The sequence below is a fragment of the Telopea speciosissima genome, chromosome 2, assembly GCF_018873765.1.
Source record: "Telopea speciosissima isolate NSW1024214 ecotype Mountain lineage chromosome 2, Tspe_v1, whole genome shotgun sequence".
NCBI classification, from domain to species: domain Eukaryota; kingdom Viridiplantae; phylum Streptophyta; class Magnoliopsida; order Proteales; family Proteaceae; genus Telopea; species Telopea speciosissima.
Window position 1 is genome coordinate 65,701,069 of NC_057917.1, and position 15,906 is coordinate 65,716,974.

General features: G+C 37.9%; 1 protein-coding gene across 1 annotated transcript; it reads right to left on the minus strand.

The window, feature by feature from the left end:
• Positions 1-3,054: 3,054 nt before the first annotated feature.
• Positions 3,055-14,794, minus strand: LOC122649534. The gene is made up of 3 exons (XM_043842720.1): positions 13,972-14,794; positions 3,515-3,632; positions 3,055-3,412 (listed from the first exon to the last, which is right to left on the minus strand). The coding sequence occupies exons 1-3, from the start codon at positions 14,769-14,771 to the stop codon at positions 3,209-3,211; spliced, it is 1,122 nt and encodes a 373-aa protein (XP_043698655.1). The 5' UTR covers positions 14,772-14,794; the 3' UTR covers positions 3,055-3,208.
• Between the last annotated feature and the right edge of the window lie 1,112 nt (positions 14,795-15,906).

Below are 15,906 nucleotides of genomic sequence, written 5' to 3' on the forward strand. Positions count from 1 at the left end.
CCTCACAAGGGGGTAAAAATGACCACCTTACCCCCTGCTCGAAAGCACTGCCCAAGGTGGGGTTCACTCCCCCCTATTAGAGGAATTGGAAGTGCCCGCAAATTGGAGTTGATAATTATTCCCCTTACCACCACCGAGAGATGCCAAGTATATTCCTATAGAGATAAAAATGGACAATCCATGTCACCCAGTACGGTCTGTAATACTGAATTAAGAATTGAAACCCATATCTGTAACTGGTATTATGGAGTAAATCAAAGAGTATCAAAGTGTCACGAGAATTGCAGGAGAATCCTTCTTATCTCAATTTTCTTTTTTCTTTTTTTGATAATACAAAGTGGAGGGGACTTGGGGAGGACATTAGAGGGCATATAATGATGGTAATGATGATGATAATAGCGCCGCTTGCCCCTCTAATTTTTTTTTCAAAGTCAAAAGAAGAGAGTCCCACTCTTCCACATGAGGCCAAACAAAACATCTTTATTCTATTATGGATTTCCACACTTAATACATATCCATTACTTTTATTAATCTCATTTTTCTGCCAAGGTTTATTATCTTAATTTTTATTTAAAAAGATTATTAATTCTAATGTCGTTGGTGGGATTAGAACAAATTAATCCCACGTGGGATGCCATCCACTTGTCGAAGATTCGAAGGAGTAAATGGAGTCAGAAATGGATGACTATAACCAGTCTTTAGAGAGATTACCCATGATAATGCTTCAATTAGATCATCTTATTGGTTTATTAATGGTGATTTTGTAGGATTAATGGTCACATGTTGAACTATCTCTGATTACAATTGGATTAGAATAAGACCTTCACTCGCTCTCATTTCCTACTTTTCCCCTACCCAATTAATCGCAAAAAACCAATCACCACTTAGATCAGTTAACAACGCGGAATCAATGGATTGATATAGTCGATTGTTTATATAGAAGACTCTCTAGGTTAATTACTTAATTTAAACCCACATTCTTGATCATAGAACCCACATTGATCTGTATTCTTTCCCTTATAGTTGTAGGTTTATCTAGAATTTCTGACTTTATTATGATGCATAAACAACCTCATTTGGTCTAAAACTAGACAACTAAGTAGGGAGAGAAGTTACCTAATTTTGGCTAAAAATTAGGCCCACATGACCTATCAGGTGTGAGCTTATTATAGAGGACTAAATCAAGAGGAATACAGGGTTGAGGGGGGTGATGGAGAAGATATTAAACCCAGGACTTCAAAGTCTAACATTTCGCAATCAATCACTGTAGGACCAGTAACACAGTAATGGGTGAATATAAAGAGAAGGTTCTACAGAAATAAACAAAAGGAGGAAGAGAAAGAAAAAAGTACATTTGGTAAGGTAAGACATCTTCATTATTTTGAATGAGACTAAAGTCTTGGGAGGATAGCTTTGAATATATGTCTTTATGTGACAAAAGGAGTAGTAGAGCTTTTGGCTTTACTCTTGGGAGATACTTTCAATATTGAAGACACAGAGAGAGAGAGAGAGAGAGAGAGAGAGAGAGAGAGCTGCTCTGGGTAAAGCACATGGAAAAGAACCAATTAATATCATATGGTGGGTATAGAAATAGAAAAGACTCACCCATAAGAGTATGTCGTTCACGTGCCGAGGACTTTCAAGAATTATCACTGCTTTTACTTTAAAGTCCATCGTAGATGTTGCCTAGAATAATTCAAGAATTTCACAAAGGCTATTTTGACCGTATAAATGGGTTAGAATTTTTTTTTCTTTTTTTCTTTTTGTTTTGTTTTGGATGCTAAGGAAGAAACCCTTAAACCCGCTTGGGTTTATGGTTCAGGTCCAAGGGAAAACTCCGGTTACACGAAGCCTCCCTCACCCCATGTAACGTTTCATTCGTCGGGACTCGAACCTGCAGGGACCCTGTGACCAAAATGGGTTAGAAGTTCTATAATAGTGAAAGTACTTTGGAGCAAGCACAAAATGACAGAACAGTTCAATCTTTTTTCTTTTTTTGCTATAGATCATAACAGTTCAATCTTTATCCACTACATCAAGTGGTATTTGAGTAGTGATCCCACGTATGAGTGTGTTCTCTAGTCTCTAATGCGTCTTCCCCTAACTATAATCAATTTTACAGGAGAGATTCCCAGTAAAAAAGGAAAAATTAAATAGAATTCTCTCTTCCCGAGCAATCATTTCTCTTTACAAAATAGAAACAGGAGAAAGGAGTTTACCAAAAAACAAAAGAACAGGAAAAAGGAGGAGTGGGTAGAGATCATACACAAGACTTTTTTTTTTCTGAATAAAAACCTGATAATTATATTGATAATATTCTGTTAAGATGTTTTCATCACCAAGATGATAGAAATTCATGTCAAGTACTGCTTGTACTTGTCAGCCCAAGTAGAAGACAACCTTACAGAGTTAAAATTCCTGAAATAAAATCTAGTTTCCAGAAAAATATTTAAAAGTAACCAAGGCCATTCAGCAACCAATCCATTGAAAAGGTAGTCAGCAACAACTATTCCTCACATCCAGTATCTTTAGATAGGATCATAGGAATCCAAAGACGAAGAGTGAAATAAGAAAATATCACTACTGTGTAAACAACGAGTTTGAGAATAAGCATTACAATCTCCAATATCTCATCTGTGAGCATCGTTCCATGGATGTTCTGCATGGAAGATGGATTTTGATGGTGTAGCGTTATCTAAGGATCAAGCATGAAACATCAGTAGTCAAAGGATGGAAACACAAAAGTAGATGAAAAAGTTAATGATTCATTATCATGTTTTATGACCAAATTGCTCTCTCTATATATCATGTTCAAGCAGCTACTGTTCATAAAACATGCAGGAAAAACTGGTTGAGATTCATGCAATATTCCCAATATGTCACGAGTTAAAGTACAAGCCTAATCTTGTTGGCAGTCACAAAATTTATGTGAGGACACTAGGACAGCGCACTTCAACAAATTAAGAACATCGAAACAATTGTGAACAGTTTGTTCCCCAACAAGTTCCACCAGCAGAAGGGAAATGCCAATAGTACACCAGTTAACATTTAATTGAACCATTAGTAATGATGGAACCATTCTTGCAACAATTGATTTACAAGTATGATGAGACAATGCCATAAGATAAAATAGTACGAATCTCAAGGTACAATGAAGCCACATGCACCTGAAACACGACGTCTGGGAGTCCTTGGATCCTACATGCTGCTATTCAGTGAGACTGGTCACTTCCTTTAGCAACTTACTGATCGATGCCTTCATATCATCTGGTACTACCAGCTGAGGGGAGACGGAACCCAAGTCATACAAAGTGAGAATCCTCATTGCATCAGCTAAATTCAAATTATTAATTTTCCACACTCTTTGGTTTGCAAATCTGCATGAACTTTTCAATTTGCACGTCCGACATACCTGAGTGAACATGTGAGAAATAAACAGATAAAACCTTAGAACTGTAGTCAGTGTTAAAAGAATAGACATAAAGGAATGATTTTATCGTGAAAGATGGCTTACAGTATCTTCCTGAATGCTAAAAAAGGCACGTAATCTTTTGGCTGCAAAAACATTGCTCTTTTCTATGGAAGGACAACCAAACTGGGCAACCCTTTTCAAGTCGCTACCAGACAACCATCTGCAGACAAACTTCCAAATATTAGCAAAAAAACAAAGAACCCACCAAAAGCTGGCCAATTAACAACAGAACATTGAAAATGAAGGACTGGGTATAAATAACTAGCTAAATGAAGCAAAATATTTTTCCAAACACACTGTGCTCAGTAACAAATTAAAATCATTTTACCATAGCAAAAATATTATGTTGAAACACACTTTGCTCTGTGACCAATTAAACTCATTTTTGCATGGGACTTCTGCTTAGACATAAAATATGCAACTGCATCACGAGATGGGGTCCTGCAAATTTTTGGGTTTTATTGCCATTGCCACCCCCCCCCCCCCCCGGAACTAAGTATCTTGGTCATGCAAGAATGGCAAAGAGGTCATGTGGAAGCAGAGTTGTTTCCTTTTGCAATATCAAATACTACTAAGAACTTTGAAGGTGTGGATGTGTACCAGTTTTTCTGATCTTTTGAAGACGAAATGGATGGTCACATACTCACATCACAGCTATCAATCGATTCAGAATTTAGGGGGATCAAAAACCTTTTCAAAATGGAGTAATTGGGAGGAATTTTGATAGTTGGGGAAAGGGTGGGATGATATGAAGTGTATATAGGATCATTGCCTCAAGGAACCAAAACATGAAGGATGGGTAGTGTTCTTGTAAATACTGTCTTGTTGTTATAGTAATAAAACCTACTATCTAACATTTATAAAAAAGAATAGATTAATTGAGCATTCCAATAGGATGCATGATAAGAAAAGTCAAAGCATCAAATTGATTGCTTTATCTACGCTAAACCTTGTAAGGACAAAAGGAACATCAGAATTGTCACTAATAATAAAGGTTTTCAGAAGACAAGTTGATCTGCACTTCATTGTACTTCATTGCCCACATGAAAATTTTGTTCATCTTCTTTATGATCATAATAGTCAGTCATATCAAATTTCAAGAATTCAACAACTGGACCATTCTTGATTAGTGTGTGTCACTTTAGGTTCATGTCTTGAAGTCCCAAAATATCCTGCATTCCTGATCCAATGAACATTTTCCCTCGGCATATAAGTTTTCACACTTTTCATCTGATGACCTGGCATGTAGCTGTTCTCATGTTTGCTCCTCTTAAGTCTTAACTAATAAATTCAATCAATCCATGGAAAATAATCTCAAATTCGGTTGAAGGGTTTTTTTCCCCCCTCATTTAAATTTTTGGCCGAGTGTTTCATCTCAATCCTCTGCCATTTCTTACTACCTATCTCCATGATGAATCCTTACATCCTCTTTATCCTCCACTTAAAACAAGAAAAAGAGATCATGATATATCATAAACCCAAGCCTTCCTCATCCCTTCTCAATATCAGAAACCATCATCTCCACATATCCAAGATTTTATTCCCTGTGCATTATAAATTCAGGAAACATATGCAGTATCATGAAACTACCTACGGCTCCCTGATTGCCCCCATGTTACCAACCTGACAGATCCCTCTTTGTTTATCATCCGAATTCTAAATTTTTTTCCATATTTTCCATTGTCATTTTAATGTGTTCTTATTCTGTTCCTCCTCCTTCCAAGTGTTTGAGACAACCAAACTCAGAGATGTGGGCCCACATGCTCAAGGTTGGGATGCTTAAAAGGCGATACTCAAAGCGCATTCTCTACATGCTCAACACAATTTAGGGGTATCAATTCAGTTCCAAAACTGGTAAACAGGACTGGGACCGACCAATTAAAACCGGGACTGTACCGACCATTTAATAAGTGATTCGGTTTCGATCTTGGCTTTTGAAAAACTACAGATAATTGGTCAGTCTGGTTCTGGAACGGTTCAACTGACGAGCCCAACCGAAAAATTGGCAAAACCCAATTTGAGACCAAAACTTTAAAAAAAAAAAAATTTAAAACCAACAGAACCTGAAACTAAATCAAACTTCTTTCTAGTTTTCAGAAGACTATTTACCTATTGATACATTATTGATAATCAGGTTTGGCATTTTGATTTTAAAATTTGTAGAACCAAATATGATCTAATGGGTTTTCAACTGGACCAAAAACAAGGATTTAAGTATCGGTATCAGATATCATATCAGAGGGACAATTTTAAGAAACGTATCGTATCATATCAGAGAGACACAAGATACGATAAAGATAGTACGAAAATGGTCAAGAAATGCATGGATGTACTTATGATACATATAAAATACAGTTTGAAGCATTAAGCACCTTATTATGCAAGATGTAAATATATGTCATCTTGATGCAAGGATTTGAGTCACTTTTACTTAATCTAGTGATGCATAACCAAAAACAAAAGAGAGAGAGAAAGACCTGCAACTTTACCACTTTTCACCCAAATCTGTCTTGATCCGTGATTTGAGCAATGTTAAGTCCCCAAAACTTGTTGAAATGGTGAAAAATAGGGTCGTTTTTTTGTTATGTTAGATGATTTCCTCCAACTCATATCGAAGAGAAAAATAAGTTTTCATGGCCTTCGGTTGCTCTTAGTTTCGTATCTCACTCACGGTTTCAGTTTTGTAGGTTTAAAGGAGGCATTTCAAGTGTATCTTACTTACTTGTATCGGACTGGATCGGTGGTCCCGTATCGGACTGTATCAGTCCCATATCTGTCGATACAAACTTTTTTGAAAAATAAGTATTGTATTGGTACCCACAGATACTGATACGATACGATACCTATCGATACTTAAAACCCTGACCAAAACCGATTAAACCAATATAACCAAAACCGGAGGGGGGGGGGGAAGGTATTGAACCTACAGATTATTAACTGGTTCTGGTGCTAAGACCTAGGTCTGACTGTATAATTGGTCGGTTCTGGTCTCATGGCACTGGACCTATTAGAACCGCAAACCAACCGAAGCCGCACCCCTAACACAATTAAAGAACAGTAAGAGTAAACCAGTTTAATTAGAAAGTGGATATGTAAACCGGATGTGAAAGGAATCTATGGTTGACTGTTTAGTCTCAGAATAATAATTAAGATAAAAATCGAACAAGATGGTTTTTACAGGTCCCAACCTAGGGAGGTATTGACTAATTGGGATAATACACTGGAATCGCTCAAGCAAAAGAAATGCTCATAATAGTAGAAGCTGAATTTTAAAGTATCTACTTCCCGATCCTTGGGGGTTTTTTTTGGGAGGGGGATTAGTAACCAACTTTTATTAAGAGAAACACACACACACACACAAGGCTAATAGTGCAACACCATCACCAATCAGCTAAGGCCGGGAAAACCCACAAAGGGACTCTACAATGGGATGGGGCCCCAGTACAAAGACTTCCTAGTAACCCCCATCTTGGCCAACTCATCAGCTATACACTTTGCATATCGTGTCCTCCAAACAAAAAAGAAATTTCCTCAAGAACATAACGATCTAGCTTTCCTATAAACAAGGCTGGGAGATTAGTTGGCTTGTTGACATCATTTTCCCTCTTTTTATGCTTCTCTATTGAATGTCAATCTGGTACTTTACTGTACTACATTGTTAAGAAAAAATGGATTATAAGAGAATCCACAAAAACAACTAATCATTGTATGAATGTCAAAACAAACAAACAAATAAGAAAAAAAATAAAAATCTAATAAACAAAATCAAGCATAATCAAATCCAGAATTATCAACGTAGGCCCCCCAGTCAGGTAATTCTCTTCATTCTCTCCAATATAAAATAAAAACCAACTTATGTAGTCGCTTCCTTAGGATTAGAAGTACTATTCCTCTTTACAATCAAGGCAATTATGGTTCACTTTGTTCTCTTATTCACAATTCCTTGACATTCAATAGAAAGAAATCCATTACTAAACTACCAGGAACAAGATCAGAATTTCTTTTCATTTCAAGAATCACCAATTTTACTTCTTCAGAGCCCATCTCCAAAAAGTCTGTCCCGTTTCATGCTATCCATATTTTAGTATTGATTTTGAGGGAGGCATGTAGGTTAGCCAAGGCTCTAAACAGAGTTGAATGGTGAAACAGAAATGACGTAGCTGAAACCATTTGGTTGGGAAAAGGCTTAATTGAGTTTGAGTATAAGTCAGCAAAGAAGTTCACCAAAACCAAGTCAATCCTGTTCAAGCCGTTCATCTTGCCTTCACCAACCACCAGTTTGGCTATTTTCCTTCTCTTTCTAGCCTCCACCAGAAGGTGATAGAAGTTGGCGTTCATAACTCCCTCTTTGATCCATCTATCCATTAATTTCTGCCTCCTACCGTTGATCCACTCAAAATCTGTGCCTTGCCTCCCTCTCGTTCTTCCCTCTTGTTCTCCTGAGATCTCTTTCCTCTTCCATATTATTAAATCTGTCAGCTCTTGATCGATTCTGGATTTCCTCTCCGCCAATATCTGGAACACCTCCGTATTCCACATATCAATTCTTGCCTTAAGCCAGTCAGAGTTTATTCATAAATTCAAAACCTTCACATCCCAGTAAATACCAACCCCACCACATACACACCCCAAATTTTATTTTTTTTTAAAAGCTTTACCATGGTAGTTCTATCACCCTGACATCTCCTCCCTCCATTCCATGAAAAATGAACGAGAGTCACAAATCTCCCAATCGCATGGGCAATTGGACCTCTGACTCCTCTTTATGATTTGGAAAATGATTAAAAAAAAATTGTCCTTAGGAGGATGTCTCACAAAAATTGAAAAATGTCCCCTCCCCCCCTCCCTCCCTCATAAAAAAAATGGTGGGGAAGAGAAATTTGTCCAGTCTAAAAGCCAAAGATATTTCTCCCTAAATTATGTAAAATTGTCATTTTAGCAAGGAAGGTTAATGTAGTCCTAGGTAGGAATAATCCCACTAGGAGCCAGGGTAATGGGGTCACACACAAGGGCTGGCCAATTGGGTTAGGGTTTACTAATTTAGGGCAAAACTATGGTTAGGGTTGGACAATGACAATGGGGTTTATGGGGTTTTAATGTGCAGGTCTAAGGTGCTTTTATGGCATATAAATAATAGGATTTGGGAAGGTTTTAAAATTCTGCAATTCTGGACAGAATTGTGTTGCAGGTTTTGGTTTTTAATGGAGTGAAGGAATGGAGGGGATAGAGTGGGAGTTATGAGCTGGGTTTTGGATCAAATGTAAGGAGAAGTGTGGGGGATGTATGCTGGAAGTTTGGTTTGAAACTGATGGACAGATTTGAAGTTATGAAGGAGTCCTAGTTAAGGTAGGAGCTGCAGGTTTAATGGAGGTTAGGGTTTGATGGATGGAGGGGGTGTGGATTAGGTCTAATGAAGGGGAATGGCTGGACAGATTAGAAGAAGAAGGTTTGAAATTAAATTGCAGATTCAAACTTACTGGATTGCAAAGACAATGGCAGCAACTTGATAACTTGAAGAAACCTCCCGATCTTCACAATGCAAGGAGTCGCAGGAGTCCACCCACCCTATCCACCTTGAGATCCACAATGATATACACTCACAAAGAGCAGCAGCAATGGCAGCAAGCATAAAGCTAATTTTTATTAATCAAATTCGTATTCAATGCTGGCCTCCCTTACAAACTTATATAGAAGACTCAAAAATAGACTTAGACACTAAAAAAGAAAGGCCTAACCCTATCCCTAACCTATTAGGTAACTTACACCGACTAGGAAACTAGAATACTAAAGGAAATAGACTCAAAACATGGCTGGACTTATAGAGTCCTAATCGAGCCCAACTTACATCACATGACCACTTAAGTTGTCACATGATCACTTAACCAAGTCACATGATCACTTAAATTGAACCAATTGGATGCAACCAATTTGAACCGGTTCAATTAAAAAACATACAAATAAACTAAGTATTGGGCTAATCCCGTATACAACCTATCTACCCCTAGTTTAGGCTCATTAAAGTGGCCTATTACATAGAAAACCCTTGGGATCAAAAGCCCAACATATATATATATATATCCCAACCCTAGACTTATTCCTAATAAAAGAAGCCCAATTTGGTGATAAATCTGCATCAAAGGTCCCTCAATTCACAGTAACTTAGGGAACCTGTTAAAAACCATTTCTAACTTAGGGAAACACACACATACACACAAGGCCAATAGTGCAACACCATCACCAATCAGCTAAGGCCGGGAAAACCCACAAAGGGACTCTACAATGGGATGGGGACCCCAGTACAAAGACTTCCTAGTAACCCCCATCTTGGCCAACTCATCAGCTATACACTTTGCATATTGTGTCCTCCAAACAAATTGAAATTTCCTCGAGAACATAACAATCTAGCTTTCCTATAAACAAGGCTGGGAGATTAGTGGGCTTGTTGACATCATTTTCCCTCTTTTTATGCTTCTCTATTGAATGTCAATCTGGTACTTTACTGTACTACACTATTATGAAAAAATGGATTACAAGAGAATCCACAAAAACAACTAATCATTGTATGAATGTCAAAACAAACAAACAAATAAGAAAAAAAAAACACAATCTAATAAACAAAATCAAGCATAATCAAATCCAGAATTATCAACGTAGCCCCCCCAGTCAGATAATTCTCTTTATTCTCTCCAATATAAAATAAAACCAACTTATGTAGTCGTTTCCTTAGGATTAGAAGTACTATTCCTCTTTACAATTAAGGCAATTATGGTTCACTTTGTTCTCTTATTCACAATTCCTTGACATTCAATAGAAAGAATGCCATTACTAAACTACCAGGAACAAGATCAGAATTTCTTTTCATTTCAAGAATCACCAATTTTACTTCTTCAGAGCCCATCTCCAAAAAGTCTTTCCCGTTTCATGCTATCCACATTTTAGTATTGATTTTGAGGGAGGCATGTAGGTTAGCCAAGGCTCTAAACAGAGTTGAATGGTGAAACAGAAATGATGTAGCTGAAATCATTTGGTTGGGAAAAGGCTTAATTGAGTTTGAGTATATATGTCAGCAAAGAAGTTCACCAAAACCAAGTCAATCCTGTTCAAGCCGTTCATCTTGTCTTCACCAACCACCAGTTTGGCTATATTCCTTCTCTTTCTAGCCTCTACCAGAAGGTGATAGAAGTTGGCGTTCATAACTCCCTCTTTGATCCATCTATCCATTAATTTCTGCCTCCTGCCATTGATCCACTCAAAATCTGTGCCTTGCCTCCCTCTCGTTCTTCCCTCTTGTTCTCCTGAGATCTCTTTCCTCTTCCATATTATTAAATCTGTCAGCTCTTGATCAATTCTGGATTTCCTCTCGTCCAATATCTGGAACACCTCCGTATTCCGTATATCAATTCTTGCCTTAAGCCAGTCTGAGTTTATTCATAAATTCAAAACCTTCACATCCCAGTAAATACCAACCCCACCACATACACACCCTAAATTTTTATTTTTTTTTAAGCTTTACCATGGCAGTTCTATCACCCTGACATCTCCTCCCTCCATTCCAGGAAAAATGAACGAGAGTCACAAATCTCCCAATCCCATGGGCAATTGGACCTCTGACTCCTCTTTATGATTTGGAAAATGATTAAAAAAAAAAAATAGTCCTTAGGAGGATGACTCACAAAAGTTGAAAAATGTCCCCTCTCCCTCACAAAAAAAAATGGTGGGGAAGAGAAATTTGTCCAGTCTAAAAGCCAAAGATGTTTCTCCCTAAATTATGTAAAATTGTCATTTTAGCAAGGAAGGTCCCTCAAATCACAGTAACTTAGGGAACCTGTTAAAAACCATTTCTATCTCTTTTATTGCGTAAATATTTTTTTAAAATTAAAATTAAATTATCAGCACACTATAGGATGTGCCAGTAGACCTGAATGTTTCATAATTCCATCCATAGACCTCCCATCTCCTTCTAAGGGGTTTTTAAGCCCATGCTTAATGATGTGAACATCCATTTGGAACAATCTCTATTATTAAATCTAATTGAGGCCGTATTGCTCCCAATGAAATCCTAAACAAATTCCGGAGAATTTTCCAATACAATTCTTCCCCACAGAAGCACCAATAGATGGAAGGATTACCCACTCCTCTACCCTAGAAGAGCCAAAATTCCATGCCATTAATATCCAAGAATTCAATTGATTATCACACGAGGGAAATCTCTGATCTCACTTTCATGAGAGATTCCTCTACAAACCTTTTTCTGCTACCACAATGATAATGCCTCATTTCTCTTCCTACAAATTTCCTTTTATTGTTTCCTGCAACTAGAATTGATTTCTGCAGCCCCCCTGTAACACTGTTCTTCTCATTGATTCTTTAGGTCAGAATATTATTTCCTACATTCAGGTTCAAATCCGTTGGCTTGCTTTAGCTCCTGCATATAGACAGCAAAACTGTCCATACGACTGTTTGTTTCCAATAGTTCTTGTTGAATTTCAATCTTGTTTATCTATTCTGAGTTGTACAATCACTGAGAAGAGAAGATGGGAAGAGAGTTGGATGATAGATGGTGTGTATACCATACCAGCCTTCATGTTTTTATATTTAGAAAACCAAATAAGAGTTACAAAGGAAATAGGACTCTAACACCTCTTACCTAGCTAAGCCTAGAACCTAATTACAATAGGAAACTGAAATATAACTATAATAGGAAAGACAAACAATATAACAATTAAATCCCAAATTACTTAGCTAAGACTACCCTCCCACATATGTATCTTTAACAGGCACCATTGAATGTCCAGCCCTTTTTGGGCCCATAAATGAACTCATGGATGACCCACAATTTTCAGTTCCAACAAGACTCCCCCCCCTCTTTTGTCTTCTATCTTCTGCTCTAGATTGTGGAAGCTTTAAATTGAGTTACAGCCTACTACTAATAGGCTTAATAGCAGAGTTGACATCAGCATCTATGGTGGTCTCCACTAGGTTACTGTCATTTGGGGTCACATTTGAGGTAGCTGAACTTGAGTTTCACTCACATGATCTGCTAGAGATGAGATCTACCAAACTACTTATATCATAGAACCTAAATCAGGACCTATGTAACCAAAACAGGTGCCAGATTTAAGTCAGGTTCCACAAAGAATGTTCATGATAATAGGTTAAAATAATTAAAGAGAGAATTCCGACATCTGTAACTGCATCTGTGCAACATAAATTGGCACATATTCACAACTGCATTGTTGACATAATTTATTTTTTTTCAGGTACTATGTGCTCAAACCCCTTAGTGAATGCAAACTCCTTATCTTTGTGAGAGCCATAGAAGCATTCTTATCAATGTAGCTTAGATTGTAAAACATTCAATTGCATTATTAACATAGTTAAATTTTTATCAGGTATGATGTGCACAAACCCTAAACAAATGTCAATTCCTTACCTTTAAGAGAGCCATTACATTTTCCCCCATCTTTCTATTCACTGTCGCATCCATGTTAGCTCAATGCACGATTGCACTCAATTACATAATAAATAACAAGCAACTTGACACATATTTGGCCAAATCAAGAGAAGTGTGCATTTAGAAGAGTCTACTGAAACCAAAAGCTAAATGAGGCATGGCCTCCTATGACATCAACTAAAAGCTACATGAGACACGCATCAAAAAGAGTTAACCAATAGACTTCTCATAGTAGCCCATGTACCCGAAAATCCACAGATATAATGGTAGCGGGAATTAGAAAAGTAGAGTCCTCATCACATGAGGTTTTCTTAAGGAAAGAATTATGTCAGTCACTAATATCAACCTCTATACCCAAATTCTATCAAACTTTAGTGACTCAGTGACTTTAGGCACCCTTTACATGAAAATGTTTGCTTATATAGAGGATGGAGCTTCTTGATGAAAATAGATTCTTAATCTGCAATAGCAGGAATATGCAGCCCTATTTTTTTTTTCTCCCACCCATACCCCTTTCATAAATAGGACATGCGGTCTTGAAGACAGCAACTACAACCCACTCCAATATAGCTCCTCATTTTCTAGCTTCCAATGTTCAAAAAACAATTCCTTGTGAGAGGGGATGCAGCTGACCTTATTAAGTGGATCAGACGAAGGAGGGCACATGAGCGGACTAAGCAAGGCATATCCGGTCTACGTTTTACTATGGATATCCTTCATGAGATTGTAACCTATAGTTTCTTATCTCCCCCCCCCCCCCCAAGTTGTGGGTTTCTATTCTGCATTTCTGTGGTGTTGAGTTTGCTCAATTGCTCCTAGCACCAACTAATTGTTGTTATTTTACAGCAATTATTTTGCTCGCTAATAGTTTTGCAATTTATCAAGAAAGGAAAAGGGGAACAATTCATCAACCAACAATAGTTTATGGCGATTGGGAACAAAAAATTTAACTTCAAACAAATTTGAGCAGGCATTAGATTCACTGAGTAACGTTGGACTACGATATAATCTATTGTAACAAATAGAAGAAAAAGAAGCTCCTTACGTTGCAATTTCATGATGGTCCTGGCCAAATCTTTCTGCTGCAGACTTCAAGAAATCTCGAGGATATTCTTCGGAGAAACAACTGATGTCCAACCTATTACGTTGCAAGAAATTTGCATTTCTCAAGTACCCTTCGTCATAGAAACGTTCCACAAGCGAAACCATTTCGGGTGAAAGTTCTGATAGTCGGGGCTTATCCTCTTTCGGCGTCCGTAACTTCAGAGACTTATTGGAAGGAGTGAACATAGAAGATAATGTATTCGTTTTGGATTGAGCCTTTGGTTGTCCTTCATCTGATTGGTCTTCTTTTTCCATGGACAAATTTTTGAGCTTTTCTATATTCACAACATTTTCTTGAAGCCTCCTCACATCTGCTTCCAATTTCCGTAATTTCTCATTAAGTTCTCCTACCTGCGATTCTTCTTCTTCTTCAGATTCGCTATCTTCGGGCTTTTCAATTAATCCAACGGCCTCTTTGAACAGAACATCAAGTGGCTTCTTCTCCTTCTTCTTATTCTTTTCAAGGCCATTTTCAGATGCGTCAGTCCATTCATCCTTCTCTGAATCACTGGACTCGGCTTCTGCTCCTTCTTCCGTTCGAGTAGAAGCCGACATAGTTCTTTGAGAAATTGACGAATTAGACAACAATTGATGAACCACACAACCACATTTCTGGGGATGGAAAAGGTTAGAGTGAGCAAATGGAGAAGCTTCCGTTGGATTTCTAGCTACGAATGACGTGTTTTGGTACCTGAGAAATGAATACGAGCGACACGAGCGAAGGGTTCTGAAGAAGGCCATCTTTTGGCACTTAGTAAGAACTTTTTTCTCTGGCGGTTTGGGACTTAAAGAAATGGTTTGAAGGATCGACTTCAGAACTTCAGATCGGATCGGGATGGACTGTAACCAATCCCATCCGAGTTACCGAAGCAACCGATACAAAAGGGTATTAGTCAGAAATCGGACTAGCCTTATCATAATTGGCTGCCACTTCTTGAGATATTTTAACCTGGCCGGATTAACACCCCTACTGGCTACAAATACTACAAAGGGTGTAAGTTTGGCCTTGATGGCCCGAGCCCGCCTGAGCTTGATCAAGGCTTGGGTTGAGATACCTTGGCCCTAGGAGTAGGTTAGGGTTGATAATTTTTTATCCTGAGTCTGACCCAGCCTGGCCCAACCTGACCGTATCTTTTTCTTCTTGTTCTTTGTTCTTCTTCTTTCAGGCTTGGACCCAACTAAGGGAACTCAGGGTTGGGCTGGGGGTGTTTTAATAGGCCCAGTCCAACCCAACCTAATTGCAACCCCTAAATACTACAAAAAAAGAGTCCTAACATGAAACAAAAACCTTCAGTTGTTTTTTTGATGAAAACAGTAATATATTCCACTTAAAGAGAGAAAAACATATTTACATCATAGAGAAAGGGAGGGATAATATTTCTATTGGTGATAGAGAAGGTTGCTAGAGAGCGTAGTCTATTAGTCCATCTATTGTTTTTATATTTATACTGTACATTTACAAAGTTCGAGGTTTTTTCAGCTAAATAAAAAAAGCTAGGGACAATTTGCCGGGGAATATTTATATTCTCCTTGGCAAGCAAAAGATTGAATAGGTTTTTGTTAGTGATCCAAATTTCTTTTAATTGGATTCCATCAATCACAGCGTGTTTCCACCCCTGCAAGATTCCATATAGCTCAGCCTTCATTGCATCGGTTGACGTAGAAAATCCTGCAGATGCTAAAACACTCTGGTCGTCTAGCAAAAAGCAATAAGCCCATCCAATTAGGCTTACATTTGGTTCAGAGAGACCTTCTGGAACAAAAACTTCCAGTTTAGTTTAGACATATATTTTGAAATTGGGAGAGTGTTTCTTGTGGGGGAATGCAGGGCCACGAGCACACGACAGCCAATGAGAGCGTGCACTAACATCTTGGG

Bases quoted from the DNA above. Each gene is read 5' to 3' on its own strand.
- LOC122649534 (XM_043842720.1), bottom strand. From the start codon at position 14,771: ATGGCCTTCTTCAGAACCCTTCGCTCGTGTCGCTCGTATTCATTTCTC. The intron at 3,633-13,971 runs GTAAGGAGCTTC...GTTTGTCTGCAG, and splicing joins GACCATCATGAAATTGCAAC to ATGGTTGTCTGGTAGCGACT. The intron at 3,413-3,514 runs GTAAGCCATCTT...ATGTTCACTCAG, and splicing joins TTAGCATTCAGGAAGATACT to GTATGTCGGACGTGCAAATT.